Below are 20,952 nucleotides of genomic sequence, written 5' to 3' on the forward strand. Positions count from 1 at the left end.
GTAGCCATACTGGGCTGCAGCAGAAGAGCAACTTTAAAGTTCAGTAGCACTTTAAATACAAATAGGATTTTCAGAGTATAAGCTTTCGAGAGACAAGCTCCTTTTGTCATGCCTGATTTATACCCAGGAAATTGTGTTGATCTTTAAGGTGCTACTGGACTTGACTCTTGCTATTCAATGAATCTGGCTAAAAATTATTCCCAACAAAGTGTTATGCTGTAGCATGAATTCAGTAAACACTGAATGTCTACTTCTGTGTGTATGACGGATAAGAGTTTCTGTGGGGGCGGGGGGGGGGGTGATGTGTCTCTGCATAAATTGCAGTGTACGAGTCCTCATGGAGCAGACATTTCCTCCTTCTACCCATATCATAGTTATCATAATGGCATTTTAACAGTGTTTGCTTGTTGCCAAAATGAAAAAGCTTTGGTTTTATTTGAAAAGTGTTGTAATTTGTTTCTTTTTAGACATTGTAACAAAACAAGTTTCAGATAGTTGTATCCTTCAAAGCTGTAAGTATTGATCATTTTGGGTTTATTACAACACATTCTTTGAATAACATCTGCTAAGAAGTTTCTAAGACCTGATGAGAGCAGCAAGTGACTCTTAACCTATTGTGAGCTTATGTGCATCATCACATTACAATTTCACATTATAGGTGAAAATGATTCTGAATGTTTGATAAAATGCTAAACATGCTGTTGCTGCATGTGCTCATAGTTGGCACATAGAGCAAATTAAAGCTGATTTAATGTGGTGACTTTGTTTTATGTTCTTGCTTTCTGATCCATATGTGGAATCAACGAAAGTGCTTTAATTTCAATTGAGCTTTTTTATCGCAGTCTCATTGATGGCACTATACAGTTGCCGATCAGTGCATTCACAATCTTAGCAATAAGTCTAGAAGTTTCTCCTACTTTGTTAGTACACAGAAGATTTTCCCCTATCAGAGAAGCCTAATTTATATAAATTACGTATTCTCTTTCAGATTGGTCATAGCAAGCTTTATTCAAAATAGCTGTGTTTATAAGAAACTTACTTGAGCACAGTTCAGATTGGGCCCAGATTAACTTGTTTTATCTTGGTCTCGTTTCAAGCTCTTGTTCTATGCTTTAAGTTCCAGGGGTGTCTTTGAAAACACTGTGAGACCTGGAAGCCCTGTCAGACCTCTCATGAGCTCCACTTTTCCTTGCTTCCCTTTTCTAAAATGTACTTGGCAGTGGCAGCAGTAACAGGAAGGATTATTACAGCAGCCTTAATTAGGTCCTGGAACTGTGTAGGCATAGTGACCTGGGCACCAGAATTCATGGAAACTGTAATTTTTCAGGTTTCTGGATCATTAGTAAGGCTTATTGAAGACTGCAGCTGCAACAACACTTCTTGTTGCTGCCAACAGGAGTTTCACTGGAAAGCGGAAGTTGTAGGAGGGGGTGGAGATAGAACTTTGGCCAGGGCCAAATCAATTACAAGCTGAACTGAAACTTTACAGAGGTTTGTCTCAGCTCATACTTGGTTTAACAGTTCCAAACTGAAGAAGTTCATATTCCAAACTCCCCAGTTTTACCTGTTATCTGTCGGCTGTAGTTGATCCCGTATTTTATCAACTTGTCTGTTCTTGTGTGTATTGCAATATCTATAACAAATTAGAGAATCCTCTCTCCAGTTTTGCGATGCTATGTTTCTGCCTCCATTAAAAGTTTGTGCCTTGAGGCCTGCCAGCAGGGCTTACAATACCTACATTAAACCAAATTTAAAAATAAGGGTGCTCCTGCTGCTAATACGCTCAGATCATAGTCATGTAAAATGAAGGAAGTGGCAGCTGTAACTTTAATGGTGGGGAGTGTAAGCTGAGTACGTGGGGAAAAGAACACAGTACTCTGACAAAAAAAAGTCCTATTAGCATTTATGAACAAAATGACAAGCTAGACAGCTTTGTCTTTGGGGGGGGGGGGGGTTCTGCTTAAAAGAAATAAAGCTCATGTTTGTATAAGACTAATTATAGTATTCAGTTCCTGTCCTATTGTCATAGCAACTCTTCAGTATTCCAGAACTAATAGTTTACCATAGCTCTGGATATAATAAAGTTAATAATTATATGCAATCCCATTTCATTAATAAGCCTTTGTCTCCCTTCAATTGGACAGAGTTAAAGCACATCCTGTCCTGGCTGTTGAGAATTGCAATCATAACTTTGCCCCACCCACTTACCTCTATATGCTGGAATACCCTAAACACTGCAGAGTTATCTATCCTTCTTGATGGAAGATTTGCTTAAATTCCTTAGGTGAAGCATCTCTGCCCATGCTACTCAGATATGATAGAGATAATGGAGCATGTTTCATTATATCATCAACCTTATCAAAATATTTTATATAAATATATATATCTCCAATTTTATGCAATTTCCCAGGTAGAACTAATCAGTTTTATATTTCTCTCATTCTTCGAGGTTGTTGTAACAAACCAATTCTTGAATTAGCCAGATTTTGTGCTCAGGCATGTTTAATTAGATAGAAGCATACAACCCAGTGTTCGTATTTTAACCCAGTATTGCACTTTATATTTAGTGTATGTAGTGCTCAGGCATGTTTAATTAGATAGAAGCATACAACCCAATGTTCGTATTTTAACCCAGTATTGCACTTTATATTTAGTGTATCTAGTGTATTTAAGATATGGAACCAAGGTAAATGTTTGCTGATGCCTTTGGGTCTGAATTCTGATCTTGGATCGTAATAAACTTGACTTGACATTAATAAGCCTCAGTTTTAAGATTGGTTAATACAAGTATTTAAGCTCAGTTTTTGTTAAAATATATAGTATTACTAATTATTTACAAATCTTCTGTTATCAAAAATACATGAAGAACACAGTAAAAAAATTAAGTCAGAACTGAATTCTTCTGATTAATTTTCTTTTCATACTTGTTATGGTTATGCCAGTGTCTACTGTTGGTATCCTTTATTTACTTCTTTAAACTTTTTTGTTAAAAGTTTAAATATTAATTTTAAGTGCTTCTTTACAAAACATTAGTTTCTTGTATCTCTGTGCAATAACATCTGTACAAAACTCTTTCAGGCATTATTTTTGAGTATAGTGAATATAACTAAATTTAGTATTAAGTCTGCAAGTACTTCAGATTCACCTGATTTTTAAAAAAGAAAAAAAATGGAAACTTTTATATCCACAGCATTTGCTCAAGAGTACTTTACTATTCTGGTATGAGATGAGATGATCTTGAAGTAAACCATACAAGCTTCGAAGATATGCCACTAGCTGCAAAGAAAATAGCCAGTCCTTCATTATGTATTTTCCTTTGGGAGTAAAGTGATAGAGCAGTAGCAAGAACACCACAGGGGGTTAATGTGTGAAAATTAAGGGAGTTTTGATTTTTCATCTTATTTGCCAGTTTAAGTTTTATTTTACTGCAGTTCGTAGTAAAAAACAAACAACCACAAAACTGTCAGTGTATATGGATCCAAGTAGTCAGTCGTGTTGGTCTGAAGTGGTAGAACAAAACAGGAGTCAAGTGTATCTTTAAGACCAACTTAGTTTTATTCAGAACATAAGCTTTCATGTAGTTCCTACGCTAAAACCAAAGTAATGGCCTTTGGCAAAAAGACACCCAGATCACACCATTGGTACTTAAATTCTATTCCCATTGAACAAGTTTCATGCTTTAAGTACCTGGGGGTCATGTTTCAAGCGAATGGAAGAAGAACCACCAATATAAACATGATTACCTCAAATGCCAAAAGGAGTGTGAGGGCTATTCAAAAATTTTACTGGGGCAAAGGGGGTAAATGCATAATTGCGGCCCTTAGATTGTTTAAGGCTAAATCCCTCTGCCAGCTAACATTTGGTGCCCCAATCAACATCACTACAAACTACAAAAAACTAGGGAGTGTTCAATCAAAATGTTAAAGAACGGTTCTCCAGGTACCCAAGGGCATTCCAAATGCATTAATTAGAATAGAAACTGGCATGATTACAATAGAAGCGAGGCTTTGGATTTGGCCATCCAGTTCTGGTTGAAACATGTTTTTTCCTAAGGGCTTGATCAGTTTAATTCTGCAAGATACCTTGGTCCCAAGATGGATTAGGGCCATAGAGGACAGAATTCATTATTACGACCTTTCCAAACAATATCTCAGTTCTCTCACTTATGATAATGCTAGGGAGATAGTGAAACAGAGAATATTGGATGTTGTCAGACAAAACGACCTCAATAGCACAACCAAATGGCGAGCTCTGACAGAATCAATCAACAGGGTGACTCCAATGCCCTACCTATACGCTTAACAAACAATGAATACAGGAGAACGTTTACTCTTATGAGGTGGGACGTTCCTCCTTCAGTGGTGGTGGAGGGGAGATACAAAAAGGTGCCGTTCCAAGAACGATTATGTCCCTGCTGCTGCAATGATGGTATCGAATCTCTGGTCCATGTCATATTTGACTATGAGGCTTATAATGATCATCGAGAAGTACTTCCATTTTCCACAGCCGTACCTTTTACCAGTAGCCAAAAATTGCAACTCCTTAAGAATCTTATTAGCGATAGGAACCCTGAGGTTACATACGAATTAGCAAAATTTGGCTGGCTTGCCACAAGAATAAGGAAAACTAAAGGCTAAACCTTTGCCAATCTGTTGACTGTAACTGCCATGTTTTGTTGTATTTGTAGTTTTATAATAGTATTTTATACCTTTTATGTATGATTGGACAATCAATTTTAATTTTGTATGATTTTACTGCTTTAAATGCTGGCTTAGGCAGTGAATAAATAATTATTTATTAAGGGAAGAAACAAAGAGGTCTAGACAGGGTTTTTAGTTCATCCTTGGTTTTAACACTAATTTTACATCTTCAGTGTCGGTGTCTTAAAGTCTTTATTCGTATTTTATGTATATTTTAGGTGGTATCATATTTTAGTGTATAATAATTATTGTATATTTATATCACCTTTTATTGGTTATGAATTGGACTTTTATTAATTGTTTGCTAGTCTATGACTGTTATAAAAAAATAAGTAAATAGATACTCTCTAAGCACACTTCATCAGACAAGGAATCCGGTACAGTGAGCAAAGCCACATGTAGCTGATAGTCAGTGGCTCAGAATGCATTAGAGAGTGTGCTTAGAGAGTACACGAAAGCTTACGTTCTGAATAAAAACTAAGTTGATCTTAAAGGTGCAAATTGACTCCTATTTTGTCAATGTATAAACTGCACTTTTATTAAAAAAAAATTACAGCATGAAGAGAAGCATGAAATACCACAGGCAACTGATCTCACTGAGGAGTTTACAGCTGGAGAAGATGCAAAACCTAGTTTTACCAGTTTTTTCTTTTTCTCTGGGGTCATTGATCCTAATTTTTAAGGACTATTTAAGGTATATTGTGGGAATATTTTTACATGATATTTATTTCACAGCATGTTGATTCATTCAAGACTTGGCCAGTAGTTTCAAATTACCACATTGCATACCCTGTTAAGCAGGTGCAGAGTAAGCATAATACAAAGCTGTCCTAGTGTGAATTTACTAAAGCAAATGTCTAATGTGGTCAGTTTCATAGTGTCTAAAAATGCTGCAAATTTCTTTAGGCAAGGTCTTGAATAGCTTTGGCGTAATTTTACATAGATAACACACTTGAATTTAATATCTAAAGAAAGTGTCTGATAGGAATTACTCAAACTATTCTGTATTCATTTATTTAGTTCAATATGAACATATTACCATCCGTGCCAATACAAAGCCCCAAAGAGCATCCAAATATGGAAGAGATTAGATGCCCTTCACCAACCCTTGCAAGGTATGAATAACTTGTGTCTCTCTTCTTTCAATTAACTGATCATTTTAATATATTTTTTTAAAAAACAAATAATGTTAATGTCTAGTTTTGTCACATTGTTTGCAATAATTGCTTATCTTCTCATACGAATGATAGTTGTGTATAATAGATAAAACACAGGACAGAGTATTTACTGTTTTTTTGGAGGGGGAGTGGTGGTAGTTTTAGCTTAAAATGAGAACAGATTAAAATGATGTTCTCTTCCTTTGAATGAGAAGCTGCTTTGTAAACATGCATATTTTAAATAGTATATTTTAGTCTCAAGATTTCTTAGCCTTTTCCTACATATTTCTCAGAAAGCTACGCTTGAAGTCTTTCTAAACGATCAAAGCATGTCCCAACTACATTTTATTTACTGTGCTCCTATATCAGTGATAAAGCAAATCTAGTATAATGCACCATGCACATAAAACTGATGTGTGTAAATATGCTACATCCCTGATTTTTCAGGTTAGTTAAGTCTGCTTCCTAGCAATGTAGTGCCTCCAAATAATTAAAAATAAATAAAACAAAAACATTCATCCCATTGTGGAATAGTGAGAGAGGCTGAAGATGAACTGAGTTGTGATTCAAGAATCTTCTTGCATATTATTCAGTAACAGACCTGGGTTTGCAGTTGAAAATACATGTGTCAGGGTGCTGTAGCCCATGTGCCTCCCTGATGTATACATTTATATGCATATGCTTGCAAATAAAACTTTATTTTCAGTTGTTGCTCAGTTTCTATTTTGTGGGTGATCTTTTTTTCCTTTTTAATAAAAATTGTATACCTATACTCTTGTATATATTACATTATGAAATGGAATCAAGCAGAGTAACAGCAGATTGAGTCTTTTGTGAAATTTTTCAGTCAATATAATTGAAATAAGGCCTTTTAATCCTATTTATGTAACATCTACAAAAATTTACTAAATTTACTAAACTTCCATTCTCTGATAATCAGTCTTGGAAAACAGTTTCTAACAATTATTTCAGTAAGGTAAGAAGGCCATAATGAGGTAAGAGGAAGATAATAAATTACCAGATTATCAAAGTTTAGTGAGATAGCCAGAAGTTAAAACATCAGTTATGCCAGTTTACTGTTTAATCCTATTTTACCTAATTGTAATTAGATCATTAACTGACCTAGCCTAAAACGGGTGTCAAACTTAAAATACAAACTTGCTTAAAATGTTTCCAATGTTTTATTTAAAATGGAAAGGTGGGGAAATAGTGGGAAATAGTGGGATTGGGTAATGCAATTTTTAAAATGAAACATCAAGAAAAAGCGCAAGGATCACAGCAGATACTGAAATATAAATCAAAAATATAAAATGCTCTGGGCTTAGGAAACCATGAAATGGCTGGGCATTGCAAGCTTCTCCCCCTCCCCCTCCCCCAGGTCTACTCAGACTGGTAGTGGCTCTTCAGTATAATATTCCCCTTTGGCTGTGGGTTCCCAGGTTAGAGCATTCATAGTAGGCACCAGTTCTAAGGTCCATTCAGCAGAGTCACACTGACTCAGAGCATCAGCCCTTTATTTGCAAGGCCACACAACTCCAGCAAGCAACAGCTTCTAACTGGCCATATAAATGCTGAAAAGTGAAACTGAGCTCCATTCCATTAAAATACATTGCAACCCAAACAAAGCTGCAAGGAGAACACAGAATGGATTTTCCATTAAGGTCTCTGCCCAGATAGATTGCTTCCAGAGTAGTCTATCTTGGCACGGAGACATTAATGGAAAGACCATTCCACATTTTCTTTGTAGCTTTGCAAACCCAGAATTGCTTCCTGTTTCAGCCTGCAAAGACAAAGAAGGAGGAGCTGGGAAGGCAACCTCAGGGCTTCAATGGGTGAGGACAGAAGGGGGGAGAAAAGAGCCCCTGGGGCCCAATTAAAGCCCATGGCCAGTCATTTGGCACTCCTGCTGTAACATCTCTGCTTTTGCATTATAATTAGAATACCGATAATTCCAGTGTTCAAGGAAAGGTAACCACACTTCAATTTTTGACTTGACCAATATTTATCAACAATATACCGTATATACTCGAGTATAAGCCGACCCGAATATAAGCCGAGGCTTCTAATTTTACCCCAAAAATCTGGGAAAACTTATTGACTCGAGTATAAGCCGAGGGTGGGAAACGCAGCAGTTACTGGTAAACCTATGGTACCTTTCATATACCCTATACAGTGAATTGTTTTACTCCGTGGCTGGTGCTCCCGCGGCTCCCGCCTATGCACCAAACCCAAGAGATGTTTTCCTGAATAAAACAGCTGCTTTGGAGGCTGGACTCTATGGCATTATTATAACCCACTGGGGTCCCCTCCCCAAACTCCAGGAATCTCCCATCTCAGTTCCCTATAATTGAAACTAAATTTTTAGGCTGAAACTCTCCTCCCTAGCTTTAAGTTCTGAATCCGGTTCGGGATAGATAGGTAGATTTCCTGTTCTTTTTATACATGTTCAGCGTGCTCCCCGCCTTTCCCCAGACTTGCCTGCCAGCTCCAACGCCCGCAGCAGAGACTTTTCGGAACTGAAAGCAAGCACTCTAGACATGTGCAGAAGCCCTCTTGCTCGCCCGCCCTGCAGGGTGGCGCTTGGTCGCCGCTTCACTCACCCCAGGCCAGGAACTGCTGCACGTTCCGCTCCCGCCGCAGGGGGGCGCCGCTGCATTCCTGGTGGACGCACAGCAGCAGGTCGAGGAGCACCTCCAGCCCCGGGTCGCCCGCGGTCCCCTCGCCCGGCCGCGCCGACAGCAACTCCCGCAACCCGGCCAGGCGCCGCTCCACTGGGCTGCACATGATCCTCCGCTCGCCGAAGCCACCGCAGGAGCAGTTGCGGCGAGGGAGCGAGGAGGCTGCCGTCGAGGCAGAAGGAAGACGAGGAAGAAACGACGACGGTGCCCGGCCAGCCCGAGCCAGATCTGCCGCCTCCAGCACCTGAGGAGCCACTGCGAACAGGGGTCCAGCCAGGAGCGGCTGCGGCTGGGAAGGGTCGGCGGCCGGTTCCGCCGATGGTCCCCGGCAGGGAGGACCCCGCCAGCCCCCGCGGATGGCGCCAGAGGAGCCGGGCGACGAGGAGGCGGTGACCAGAGGGCTGGAGAAGCGAGCTCGGCCATGGGGCCCTCTTCCGCAGCGAGACGATGTGCGGGGGCCCCCCAGACACCCCAGACCTGGGGTGACCCGCCCTCCCCGCCCCCCCCTCCCTACACCACTGACTCAAGTATAAGTCGAGGAGGGGGTTTTTCTGCCCAAAATTCGGCTTATACTCGAGTATATACGGTATATTTAAAAACTATAATTTTATTCATAATTATCACATCTCAAACTTTAACTAGCTGTTGATACTTTGTTGGTATCTTTTTTTTGTTTCCATATTCTGGTTGCAATAATTAATTGTTTTACTGGAGCTACGTTTTTCTGGTATATATCTCCTGAAATCAGATTAAAGAAATAAAATTGAGGAGTCAGTCCAAAAACGTGTCTTGTTCTATTATGCTTATAACTCACTAATTAACTGAAGCCCAAAGTTTAAAAAGTAAACCACAATTCCTCCATAAATTTAACAAATCTTGTCACCACATTTTCAACACCTGTTTGTCCAGAAATTTTAGCCAAAGTTACCATCACTAGATGCCATCAAATGAATATCTTCAAGCAATTTTTTTTATACGTATGTTCAAAGGTGCCCTAGATATCTCTCACCATAATTTCCCTATTGTTCAAAAGGAATAGAAATTCACAAAATTTCAGTTTTGGGAGTTTTTAGGTATACTTGAAAAACAATATGTGAATACATCCTGAATTGTTTTCCAAGTTCACTTTTTATCAAAGATATAAGGGCTTTGTCAGTTGACATCAGTTGGTTTTCTTTGAAGAAGTTTATTATTAGAATGTGTCTTTAATTTTTATAGTTAAGGACTTTGCATTGAGTGTCAATATATTTTTGATTAACAGCTAAGTACAAATTGACTATTATATTCCTGATGCCTGTGTATGTATCATCTTCTTGCATTATAGCAATGCGCAGTTGTGATTAGCACACATGAGTTAAACATTTAAAGAAGAAGAGAAAATCTAAATCCACACCCTAAACTCTTCAGAACGTGGATTGTTGTATCTGCTTTGAGGGTGGAATTCTCTGAAATCTTCTGCTAAAGTCATGTATACCTTATACAAAAAATAAAGATCTGGAATATCTACAGACCAAAAAGTTAAAATGATACTTGTACCATCTTTATAAAATATGTTTGATAAAATACCTTGTCAATATTTTAATATTTGTCTGTCTTTGCTTGGGAAAGAGTAATACATAATACATGTAGCAGATTTTGACGTTAAATCACCTCACAGTTCTTTAATTTTTTAATTTAAATTTAGGATGCATTTGATCAAAGGCAAAGATGCCATAGATCGTTATTTGGCCATGCATATCAAAGGATTGTCAAAACAAGAGGCTGCTGCGTAAGTATGGTCTTTCTGAGGCATTTTTATGGAGTAAGTTTATTGTTTTCTTTGTTTCTAGCCCTATTCTTTGAAATCTAAAGTTCCTCAGAAAATTGCCTGAGGAACATGGCACTTAAAAATTAAAAATGATATGAAATAATTATGTTTCACTGCTACTTATCTTGCATATATCAAAGCATCTAGTTCGATGCCTGTGTTAATTCTCTCTCTTACTAAAGTATTATAACATTTACAGCATTTAATTGTTTGTCAGTAATTAAAACTATCTCTTTTTCTATCTTAGTTTTTGAAATCCTGTAAGTTAAGGCTGAAATACTACTTACAGAAGTAATATAAAGATTTGCAACAGTGATTTTTAATGTATACTGGTTTCATGTAAGTCCCTGTCTGGTCTAGGGAAAGTGCTGTGCCCTATAAACATCAGTTCATTTGCTGATCATTTCTAAAAACACATTTAAATTTCAGGTTCATTGTAATTACTGTAATTCACACTTCTTGTTCAGGAATTGCTAGTTTAGAGATCAGTGCCCTAGTTGCAAGTGGTGTTTGGCACAACATGTGTTATATAAAGAATGCTGGAGCGGTGTGCCAATGTAATCCTTTACTCAAGCATGTATACTTGGAACAGGGTTGTTAGCCGAACGTCTTCTCTGGGCTTTGTCTCTTTAGTAGTATCCCTCTTTCTTTTTTTCCCTTTTTTTGTATTTGTGCATGTGTGTTTCCACCTGGAAGTTATGTCAGCATTGTTGACTGACCACTATTGGGGGCCTGGAGGATATTCAGAGAGGTGGCTCAATAAAGCCTACCTCTATCCTCCCAACTGCTGGTATTTCAAGGAGGTCTCCCCATCCAAGTACATGCCAGAGTTGACCCTGCTTAGCTTCTGAGATCTGAAGAGACTGGGCTTGCCTGGGCTATCCAAGTCAGGGCCAGTATCCCTCTTTTTTCAGTGATTCAAAACATGTGCACTTATTGACCAAAGGTACCTGACAGTAGTTTCATCTTTAAGGTAGGACAGGTTTTTAAAAGGTTACTGCTGAAAGTATGAAAAGTAAGAAAAACACTGGTTTGTCATTAATGCATCTTATGATCCCATTTTGAAGGTCTGGGGTTTTTTTCGTGATGCCTTGGGTAATATTTGTCTGTCTTTGCTTGGGAAAGAGTAATACATAATACATGTAGCAGATTTTGACGTTTTGTGATCTGTTCAGGATTTCTGTGAAGCTGAATACTTACAGGTCTAAAGTCTTACTTCTATGAAGTCCTTAGCTCTATGGAAGTCAGCTTATTTGGGCTGTTGGTAGTTTGGTTCCATGTATTAGGAACTTTGTCCCTTTGTCTCTCTCCATCTCTTTCCTTTTTCTGGGAAGGGACTCACTGTTACACTCCCGAATGATTCCATATGCTTGTGATTCTGGTAGTATCATAGCAGAAGGGTACAGGCGAAAGTTCTATTGGACTGGGGAAAAGTAGATTGCCCACAACCTGGAAAAGGTGTCTTGTTCATTTAATGGAGCCTTAATGTGTGGAAATGAGCAGGTGAAGTTGTTCCTGGATAGAGGTCAATAGCATTATCTGGTGAATAATATCCCATTAAAGGAACGGCACTTTTTCTCCTGGCTGTTAGCAACCCTACAAAAAAGTATCCCTTGAAAACATTCAGTGGTAAATTGATCAGTGGTTGGCTCTGGAGCACACGATACACCATCCCAGCACTCACAGAGTAATATTGAATTCAGACACAAGAACTAGGACCCAATGTGATCTAGTGAACAGTACACATTCCTCCTCATACTGTATTTCTTTTTGCAGAAAGGGAGTTTCAAAAATGAAACTAAACTATCTGTCTCAGCATGAACCTTTGCCTGCCTTCATTGCAATTAACAGGAAAAAGCCCCAGTTCATTTCTTTTATAACTGATCAGCAACTTTAACTTGCAGTGTGTTGAGTGGGATCCAGCCCAGCACTTTACTTCTTGCCAAACAAATGCTACATATAAAATGGTATGGATAAGAGGGAATTACTGCAATTTTGTGAAGCAGGTTTTTTAAATGGCCCATAAGGACTGATACAAATTATACCAAGGGCCTTCATTTGCTGTGAAGCGATTTTAATTTGCCATACAAAAATAAACCTTATGAATATACCAGGAAATTGAGTGAGTCTAAATATACAGAATCCAAAGTCAATTCACATGTAGTCCAGGCCCAGACATTGTTTTATTTATTTATCTCCAGAGTCATGTCATGAGGCAAGGGGAGAACTTGGTCTTTCTGTATCTTCACCGTACATGAAGTAGAAAGAGCTATCAAGTCTCAGCCAACTTACAGCAACCTCATAGGACTTTCAAGGCAGAAGACAAAATGAGGTGACCCACCATTGTGTACCTATGCTTATAAGCTCTGGATTTTTTGGGGAGTGGTCTACCATCTGAGCCAACGGCCAACCCTGCTTAGCTTCTGAGATCTCACAAGACTGGTCTAGCCTGTCCTATCCAGGGCAGGGTTCATCATACATGGAGTGCTTACATATTGGACATCTACGCAAGTTGGACTCATTTCCAGAAACTGGAGTGACATATTTAGTGTGTTTTGATTGAAATTCTCTTATGTTTCTCCTATCCATCCCAAGCTTACTTATCTTCCTGTGACCATGGACTATTTTTCATCACCATTCCTTTCTTTAGATTACTTGTATTGGTTGTCAGTGGTGTTTGCTGATGTATGAAGTTATGGGGAGGAGAATTCCCCCCCACACACACACACTTCTTTAATATCTCTGTCACATACTGACTTTATTTCAACATAGTTTTGTTCAAAGTTTTTTTTAAAAAAAATCATTAAACACTGAAATTAAACCCAACATGAAAGCACAACTTCAATTAATTTTCATTATTGCTCTTGTACAACATATAAAGCTATGACTGAAGAAATAAGTTTTTCATGATGTACTTCAAATCTTTCTCTTACCAGCTGTTTTACTAATTTCCTTTCCTGATCATATGTACCTTTCTATTTAAATTGAAATATTATTCTATAGAAAAAATACATTATATGTCCTTTTTTGTAACAGAAGACATTATAGATTAATGGTTCTTTCTCTAAACTCCATTTTGGTAAGGTTCTGCCAAAAGAAAAGTAGCACAAGTTATAGATAGTGTTGGAAGATACAGTCTGTATTTTCTGCTAATACTTTCACAAACTTAATGTTAAGTTTGCATTCTGTTCTTACTGAATTCCTAATAATCTTCCTTGTTAATTAATTCCTAACAATCAGGGCCGTAGGCAGGATTTGGAAGATCCATTTACATTTGGGGGAGGCACTGATGCCCCCCAGAGCCCCACACGACCTTCCCTCTAGTTGTTCTCCCTCTCTAACACCCTCCCCTCCCCCCCCCAAGGAAGGGAGGGTGGCGATGAGAGTGACAGGCAGGAGAATGGGCAACGATCGGGGCTGGGAGAGAGGGGAAGCAGGAGAGAAGGCGGCGATCAAGGCTGGGAGGGAGGGGAAGAGGCCAGGAGAAGCCGGATCGGGGCTGGGACTGGGAGGGAGGAGAAGGAGGCGGGGAAAAGGTGGTGATTGGGGCTTGGAAGGGAGGGAGGGAAAGAGGCTAGGAGAAGCCTGTGATCGGGGCTGGGACTGGGAGGGGAAGGAGGCGGGGAGAAGGCGGTGATCGAGGCTTGGAAGGGAGATCGGAGCTGGGAATGGGAGGGAGGGGAAGGAAGCGGGGAGAAGCCAGCGATCGGGGCTTGGAAGAGAGGAGAGGAAACTGGGAAAGAGGCCAGGAGAAGCCAGCGATCTGGGCAGAAGCAGCCCCCCCCACCTCCCCGCCAGTTAAAGGGCCCGGTGATCAGCTTTCGCGGGCCCTTTAGCTAGCATGGGGGCTGGGGCTGCTTCTGCCTTCAGCCCCGCAGTGCTGTTTTAATGGCGGGGAAGGGAGGGTGGTGGCGAGGGGCAGGCAAGGAAGAGCTTCCTTTCCCTCCTCTCCTCTCCCTGCTGCTTTCCCCATCACCACCCTCCCTTCCTTCCCCCCCATTAAAATAGTGCACAGGCCTAGAGGCAGAAGCAGCCCCAGCCCCTGTGCTAGTTAAAGGGCCCGCGAAACAGCTTGATAAGGGGCCCTTTAACTCCAGCGGGAGGCTGGAACTGCTTCTGCCCTCGCCTGCCAAATGCTCACAGGGCCAGCAGCAACCTCTAGAACCATGGTAGAGGCCCTGGGGGCTGCTTGGGGCCTCCAGTCAAGGGGCCTTGCCCAGAAGTCGGGGGGCTGTACCCCCACAGGCCCCCTCATAGCTACGGGCCTGCTAACAATCTTCCTTGTTGTGACCAAGATCATGTTTTGAGCAACATTCAGAATGAGAATGTAATTCTGAAAGTGTGTATATGAGACTGAGTATGAATGTCTTTATGCATATCATTTGCTTTCTGCACTTTGGCTTTGTCTAATGTACATATCAGTGTAATTAGAGAAATATTAAATAACAGAATTGCATAACAAATGAATAGTTTACCTTTCTAAATAAATGCCCATACATTTAAGTAACATTGAAGACTTCTCTTGAAAAGGTTAAAAAGTTCTAATCAACTTCCGTACATTATGTAGAAGTTCCATTTTCTAAACTTTGCAAAAGAAAGTTTCATATTTAATGGGAAATCATGAATTATTCCATTTATTATCTACTTCCTCCTTTCAAAGACATGATCTGGATAAAAGGCGGGGTGAATAATTTCAAAAAATACAATACATTTTTAATGGGAAGGTGCAAACTACAGATTCTCATGACTATTAGCAAGTGTCGAGGAAACAGAATTTTACTTGCAAAAACTCATCAAATTCTTGCAAAGATAAAATACAAGACATACTTTAATAAAGAAGGACGCTGAACTGAAGGTTTTCTTTTCATACAGCTTCTTGTTTTTGCTAAGTTTAATTCTGTTTTCCAAATCTGTTATTTCTCAATAGTTTAACAATTCTTAGGAAATAGGATACAAGTAAACAACTGCTTTATTTGAGGCAGTGCACAGTTTCTGTGGAAATATTCAATAAGTAAAATGGTATGAAATATAGTTGGGAATTTCTATTTGCCCCAGAACTTATAGAGTCAATTTGTAAAGTCAATCTTCTGGACTGTATACAAATGCTTCTAAGTTTTGTCCGGAACTCTCATCAATTGGGGAAATTTTTCATGTGAATCTGTACATTATAACTGAAAAATGTAAATGTAAAATGAATTATAACTTTGCATGTGGAATTCTTAATGTTTTTATTCTGTAGTGCAAACTAGTTTTGATTTAGAGGCAAAGACACAAAATCACAAAGAAGATACTTTCCCAAAATTGAAATTAGAGCAAAACTGGCTTAGACTTCCAAATAAATTTAGAACATAATCTTTAAAACACTTTGCTGTAGTTTAACGTGACATTCCAGCACAAAGTTCTTTATTTAGAATTTATCTGCAAATTTGATTCTTAGATGTAATTGTGACCATGAGTTTCTTTATCATTACTGGCGTTAAATTATATAATGTAAGCTAAAAATATCAACAATTGCTGCTCTTGTGAATGGATTCTTATATTGGATACATTACAGCTTTTAGAGAAATGTCTCATGCATTTGTTGTCCACTGTATTTTATTGGCATTCTTATTATACTATTTCAAAAAAAGAATTATCATTGCTAGTCAGCCCTGGTTAGTATTTAGATTGGAAACCACCAAGGAATTCCAAAATTGCTATGCAGATGAAGGCAATGGCAAGCTCTCTTGCCTTGAAAATTCTATGGGGTTGCTATGTTGAAGATTTGACCACACTTTTCACACAGACATGTATTTGTGTATATATAGCATGTAATCTACTAGTTCATGATCTTACTTTATGCATCTTATTTAATGGTGTTCTAGAGAATAAAAATTGGTTAGTCTGTAAGGTGCCACATGACTCTTAATTAGTTCTCCCTTTTTGTCAAGTTGCTGTACATTGTTAATAAGAGACACTTCAAAATCAGAACATTCAGCTAAAGAAAAGTTTGATTATCTCTTCTGCTACAAGAAACAGAAAAAAGGTTTGATTTCAGAGACCAGTATTTTCCACCAACAGTATATTTTTGTATGGTTTTAATATTACCATGTTCTAGTGTAAGCATTTCTTAAACCACTTGTAGATCCCATTTGTAAACAAACTTATTTGGAACTAAGTTCTAGTGAAGTTTATGGTTATAATGAATGTGGTCAAGGTCACAACAAATAAAATAAATAGTTATTTGGAACTAAGTTCTAGTGAAGTTTATGGTTATAATGAATGTGGTCAAGGTCACAACAAATAAAATAAATACCTTTCAAAACATGAATTTCCATTAACCTGTGTGTTTGGGGGTGGCAGTGTTTTAATTCATTTATGATAATTTAATCAATGTCCTCTTTAGGTAGTTTATAATTTATTGATTTCTACTATTCCTATTGGTTTTATGGTTCTATATACAAGTATTGATTAAAGAGTTTACTGACATGCTGTGAACACACACTTGGTGGCATAGTTCAGTTAAATGTTGAGCTTGTTAACAAAGGCAAAGAAAGATTTCTACAAATGATAAAAGCTATTATCACATTAAAAACATTACACATGCCTATTTTTATATTTAGTATTTATGCAAAATATTACTGTATTATATTAACATTTTTGCTAGTAAATACTAGAGTTTAGCTATTTGTAACTAATAGGTATATTAAAATAGTGTAAACTGAAATGTAGGAAGTGCTCCGGTACACTGGATGTCTAGATTACATGTCTGTTTCAAGCAGGCTCTGGGAAAAATATGATAAAAGATTAGCAAGCAGTAAAAAATTAAGTATTATGTAGAGGATGAGATTCTGGTAATTAGTAAACTCTGGACTTGGGCAGACCAGCTGATCCTCATAATTTGTAACATCATTACTCAGTGGATGATTTTCTGTAATTTACATTTATAGGATAAGTTCAAGAAATTGAATATTTATTTAAATAAAAGATTTAAAGCTGAATACTGTTTAATTGGATGCATTCTGCACTCAGCTTTCAGTGTCTCCAATAAATAATAACATGGACAGTAATATTTTGAAAACTACTCCTAATATCCATACTTCCACAAGGGTTAATTTAATACAAGCATCATTCTACTTACTAAAAAGGGAATGTTAAAAATAAAGAGTGACTAATCGAAAGAAGAAGTTAAAACTATGTAGAAGAATCAAGTTATAAAATAATTTAGCATTAAAGCAGCAACTGATGACACTATATGGAAATTTTTTAAAATTAGATTTGCACCCAGTAGTCCTTTGAGACCAACAAGGTTTTCAGGGTACCTGACAAAGGGAGCTTTGATTCCCAGAAGTTAATACCCTGAAAATCTTGTTGATCTGCTACTGGATTTGTAATGCAGGCCAATATCTATCTTTAAAAAAATCTAGAACACTTGAGGAATAATATTTACAATAACATTTCTTAAATTCTGCTGTACTGATTTTGAAAGCTTTACTGGTGGTTTAACACTGGTGAAAAGGATACAAAGGTCTTCAGATTCACTTTTTAAAAAATTGTTCCATCAAAATAGCCAGTGTGGTATGCGGGGGTGGGGGGGGGCTATTTTAAAATATTGTATTTGCTCCCTCTAATACATTTAAGCTTTAGAGCAGTATTTGTTAATTATAAGAACATAAGAGAAGCCATGTTGGATCAGGCCAGTAGCACATCCAGTCTTAACACTCTGGCTGCTTCCAGACTAACCTTGCTCCACACCAGGCTTCCGTTTCTCTCCAGAGCAAGCTAGCAATTTTGCACCAGCAGCTCCGTGCTGCCATTTTGCACTCTGGCAACCCGCAATTTGCCATGCCGCAGTGTAAACCTGTTTTTTTCAGGTTTACTCTGTCGCACGGCAAATCGTGGGTTGCCCCAGCACAAAATGGCAGCGCAGAGCAGCTGGTGAGAAATCACTAGCTTACTCCAGAGACAAACGGAAGCCTAGTGCAGAGCAAGGTTAGTGCAGAATCAGTGTCACACAGTGGGGAAAACCTAGGTGCCATCAGGTCCACTAGCAGGGCCAGAACTCTGGAAACCCTCCCACTGTTGACCCCCCCCCCCCCCCCAAGCACCAAGAATACTCAGCATCACTGCCCTGGATAGTGGAGCATGCAAGCAACATGCAGTACCCTTTTAAGTAATGTTTACAATGAATTATCTTTAAAACTATCTTTCAGATGTCTCCATTGAATATTTTCTACAATTTTAAATCAGTTCAGGAATGAGTATATCCTTCTATAGTAGTACAAACCAACTCTTTAGACATAATCTTAAATGTGCAACAGTCAAATTCATATCCTGGATCATACTGGCCATATATTATGTTCTGCCAGGTGCTTGATAAACTTTTCAGCATGTGTGTATGGCTGTGATACTTGGCTAGTGTGAGATAGGGCCACAGGTCCTTACACTCTTCTGAGCTTGACCAGGCCTCTTTAACTTGAAATAATAAACTTTTATAGATCAATGGAAGGAGATTATCTGTGTTTGTAGATCCAAATACTAAATTGTGGCCGCAGTAGAAATAAGAAGAAAGAAAAAAAGTTCACCGTGCAAGGCTGTGGTGAAAAGAAGCCATACACTATACCAAAGGCTCATGACAAGATAATCAGATGGCAGGGATCTTATGAACAGTGAGCTTTGCAGAGAATGGCATAGGACAGAAGCAGACAAATGTGTGGCAGTCTTTTGTAAGACTAATCCAACCCCTTGAGACCTCTTAAACAAAGCACCACTTGAAGGTTTGTGAGTGTTGCACCCGCATCATAATTGTTCCCAAATATGTGGCAGTCTTTTGTAAGACTAATCCAACCCCTTGAGACCTCTTAAACAAAGCACCACTTGAAGGTTTGTGAGTGTTGCACCCGCATCATAATTGTTCCATCTATGCCTAGTTACCACCACATGCAGACCTGCCATTATTAACATATTATGTATTATGACAACATCATACATATGTCAGTGTGAGGGTAGAAAAGGCAGGTTTTCCAGGCATCAGCACCTTTGAAGAAGAGACAATGAGTCATAAGTAAGTAGTTTCATTTGCACTTACAGAGACAGGGTCTTCTCCTGCTTGAGCTTGTATGACAGGTCTTTATTTCCTGCTGGAAACCCGGGGAGGGGGGGGGGTCATTTCTGTTTGGGTCTAAGATAGTTGCCTCAAAAGACAGCCCTGTCTAGGTTGTTTAGATAGACTCCTCCAATAGAGGGCAGTTGAGATCTTCTCAGAAAGGCTTTGTAGAAGGAAGGGTAACAGGAGCTGATTTGCTTGAAGTAGCTGATTTCCCATGAGAGAGAGAGGTGTTGGCAATTAAAGCGCTCCTCCTTTAGTGCCTTCACTTCTGCCCTCTTCTGCTTTTCCTCTCCTCCAGCTGCCTTTTGAAGTCTCTGAGCTTACTTCATTGGCCCTCATTAGCCAGTTGTATGGGGACAGATCTTTCTCAGCTTCATTGAGCTTTTTCCTTGAGTATACCTCTTTTTTCTTTCTTTCTTTCTGAAACCCAGTGAGAGGCAAGAGCCGAAGGGACTTCTAGTCAGGTCTAGGTTCCACTCCTCATCATCAGGACCCTAAAATACAACCAGTCAGACTATAACATAATGCTTCAGGGAGTGAGGAAGCCAGATCTGGAGACTCCAGCGTACTTAGGACCAGGAAGACTTTCCCCATTGGTTCTGTTACTCAGAAACCAATCTTGCTGTATAAGGAAAACAACCACCAAAGAGCATGTATGAACTTTTGCTCCCTATCTTATGAGAGACTATGAATGAAGTAGAATATTCCATTGAGAAGCACAGCAGAAACATAAGGCCCCCTACAGTAAGGCCTTTCTCTATTGTTTGGCTGTTTTTGCATTTCTATTGACTCTTTTCTCACACAATTCCAGTGGGGCAGCAGTGTTAGTCTATTGTAGCAAAATGAAACAGAAGTCCAGTGGCTCCTTAAAGACTAACATCATTCATTCCTGTATGAGCTTTCATTAGACAGAGCTCATTCCTTCAAATACACTAGGAAAAAGAAAACCTTTTTCCTCAGTTTTATAGAGAAGGAGAGGGGAAAAGGAGAAGTGGTTGAGCAGAGCAGAATCTGCTGTATTAAATCAAGTGAGATTCTCTGTGTTGAGACTGAAATCACTTGGGTAGTTTAATGTATTGTGATAGAGGTACTGGCCTCCCTCCCATGCCAGGCACAGCCTATTATGATTATCTAAATTTGTGATGTAATCTGCTATAAAAAATTCAAAGCTTTGTAATATCTTAAAACTTTAAATAATTCTTACAGTATTTGACAAGTAGCCAATCAAGATATTGTTGCATAATTCTAGCAAATAACTTTGGAGGCTGAGTTCTGTTATGTATCCACATTAAGTGCAATCCGTATCCCACTGAAATTCATAGGAAAAACTTGCATTAGTGTTAGTTGTAAGGGGACACTGCCTGAGGATCACATCCAGTGCATTTGATTACATTTAGTACATGCTTTGGTGCTGCAACCGTATCTCATTACAGTTGGACTTAACTTGAATATTAGGGATTGATTGCAGTATTGCTATATTTCCAGTAGATGCCCCCAGAGGCCATTCTACCTAATGAAAAAG

General features: G+C 38.8%; 1 protein-coding gene across 2 annotated transcripts in view; it reads left to right on the plus strand.

Annotated features, from left to right (window-relative positions):
* Positions 1–5,683: 5,683 nt before the first annotated feature.
* The window catches only part of TTC29 (tetratricopeptide repeat domain 29), a 113,390-nt gene continuing 98,121 nt past the window's right edge, over positions 5,684–20,952 (plus strand). For both annotated transcript variants that reach the window (XM_060246672.1, XM_060246673.1), the window contains exons 1-2: positions 5,684–5,815; positions 10,220–10,303. In XM_060246672.1, coding sequence (XP_060102655.1) covers positions 5,727–5,815; positions 10,220–10,303 — 173 coding nt within the window. In that variant the 5' untranslated portion in view covers positions 5,684–5,726. The remainder of the gene's footprint in view (positions 5,816–10,219; positions 10,304–20,952) is intronic.

Source organism: Heteronotia binoei, chromosome 9 (assembly GCF_032191835.1).
Source record: "Heteronotia binoei isolate CCM8104 ecotype False Entrance Well chromosome 9, APGP_CSIRO_Hbin_v1, whole genome shotgun sequence".
Taxonomy (NCBI): Eukaryota; Metazoa; Chordata; class Lepidosauria; order Squamata; family Gekkonidae; genus Heteronotia; species Heteronotia binoei.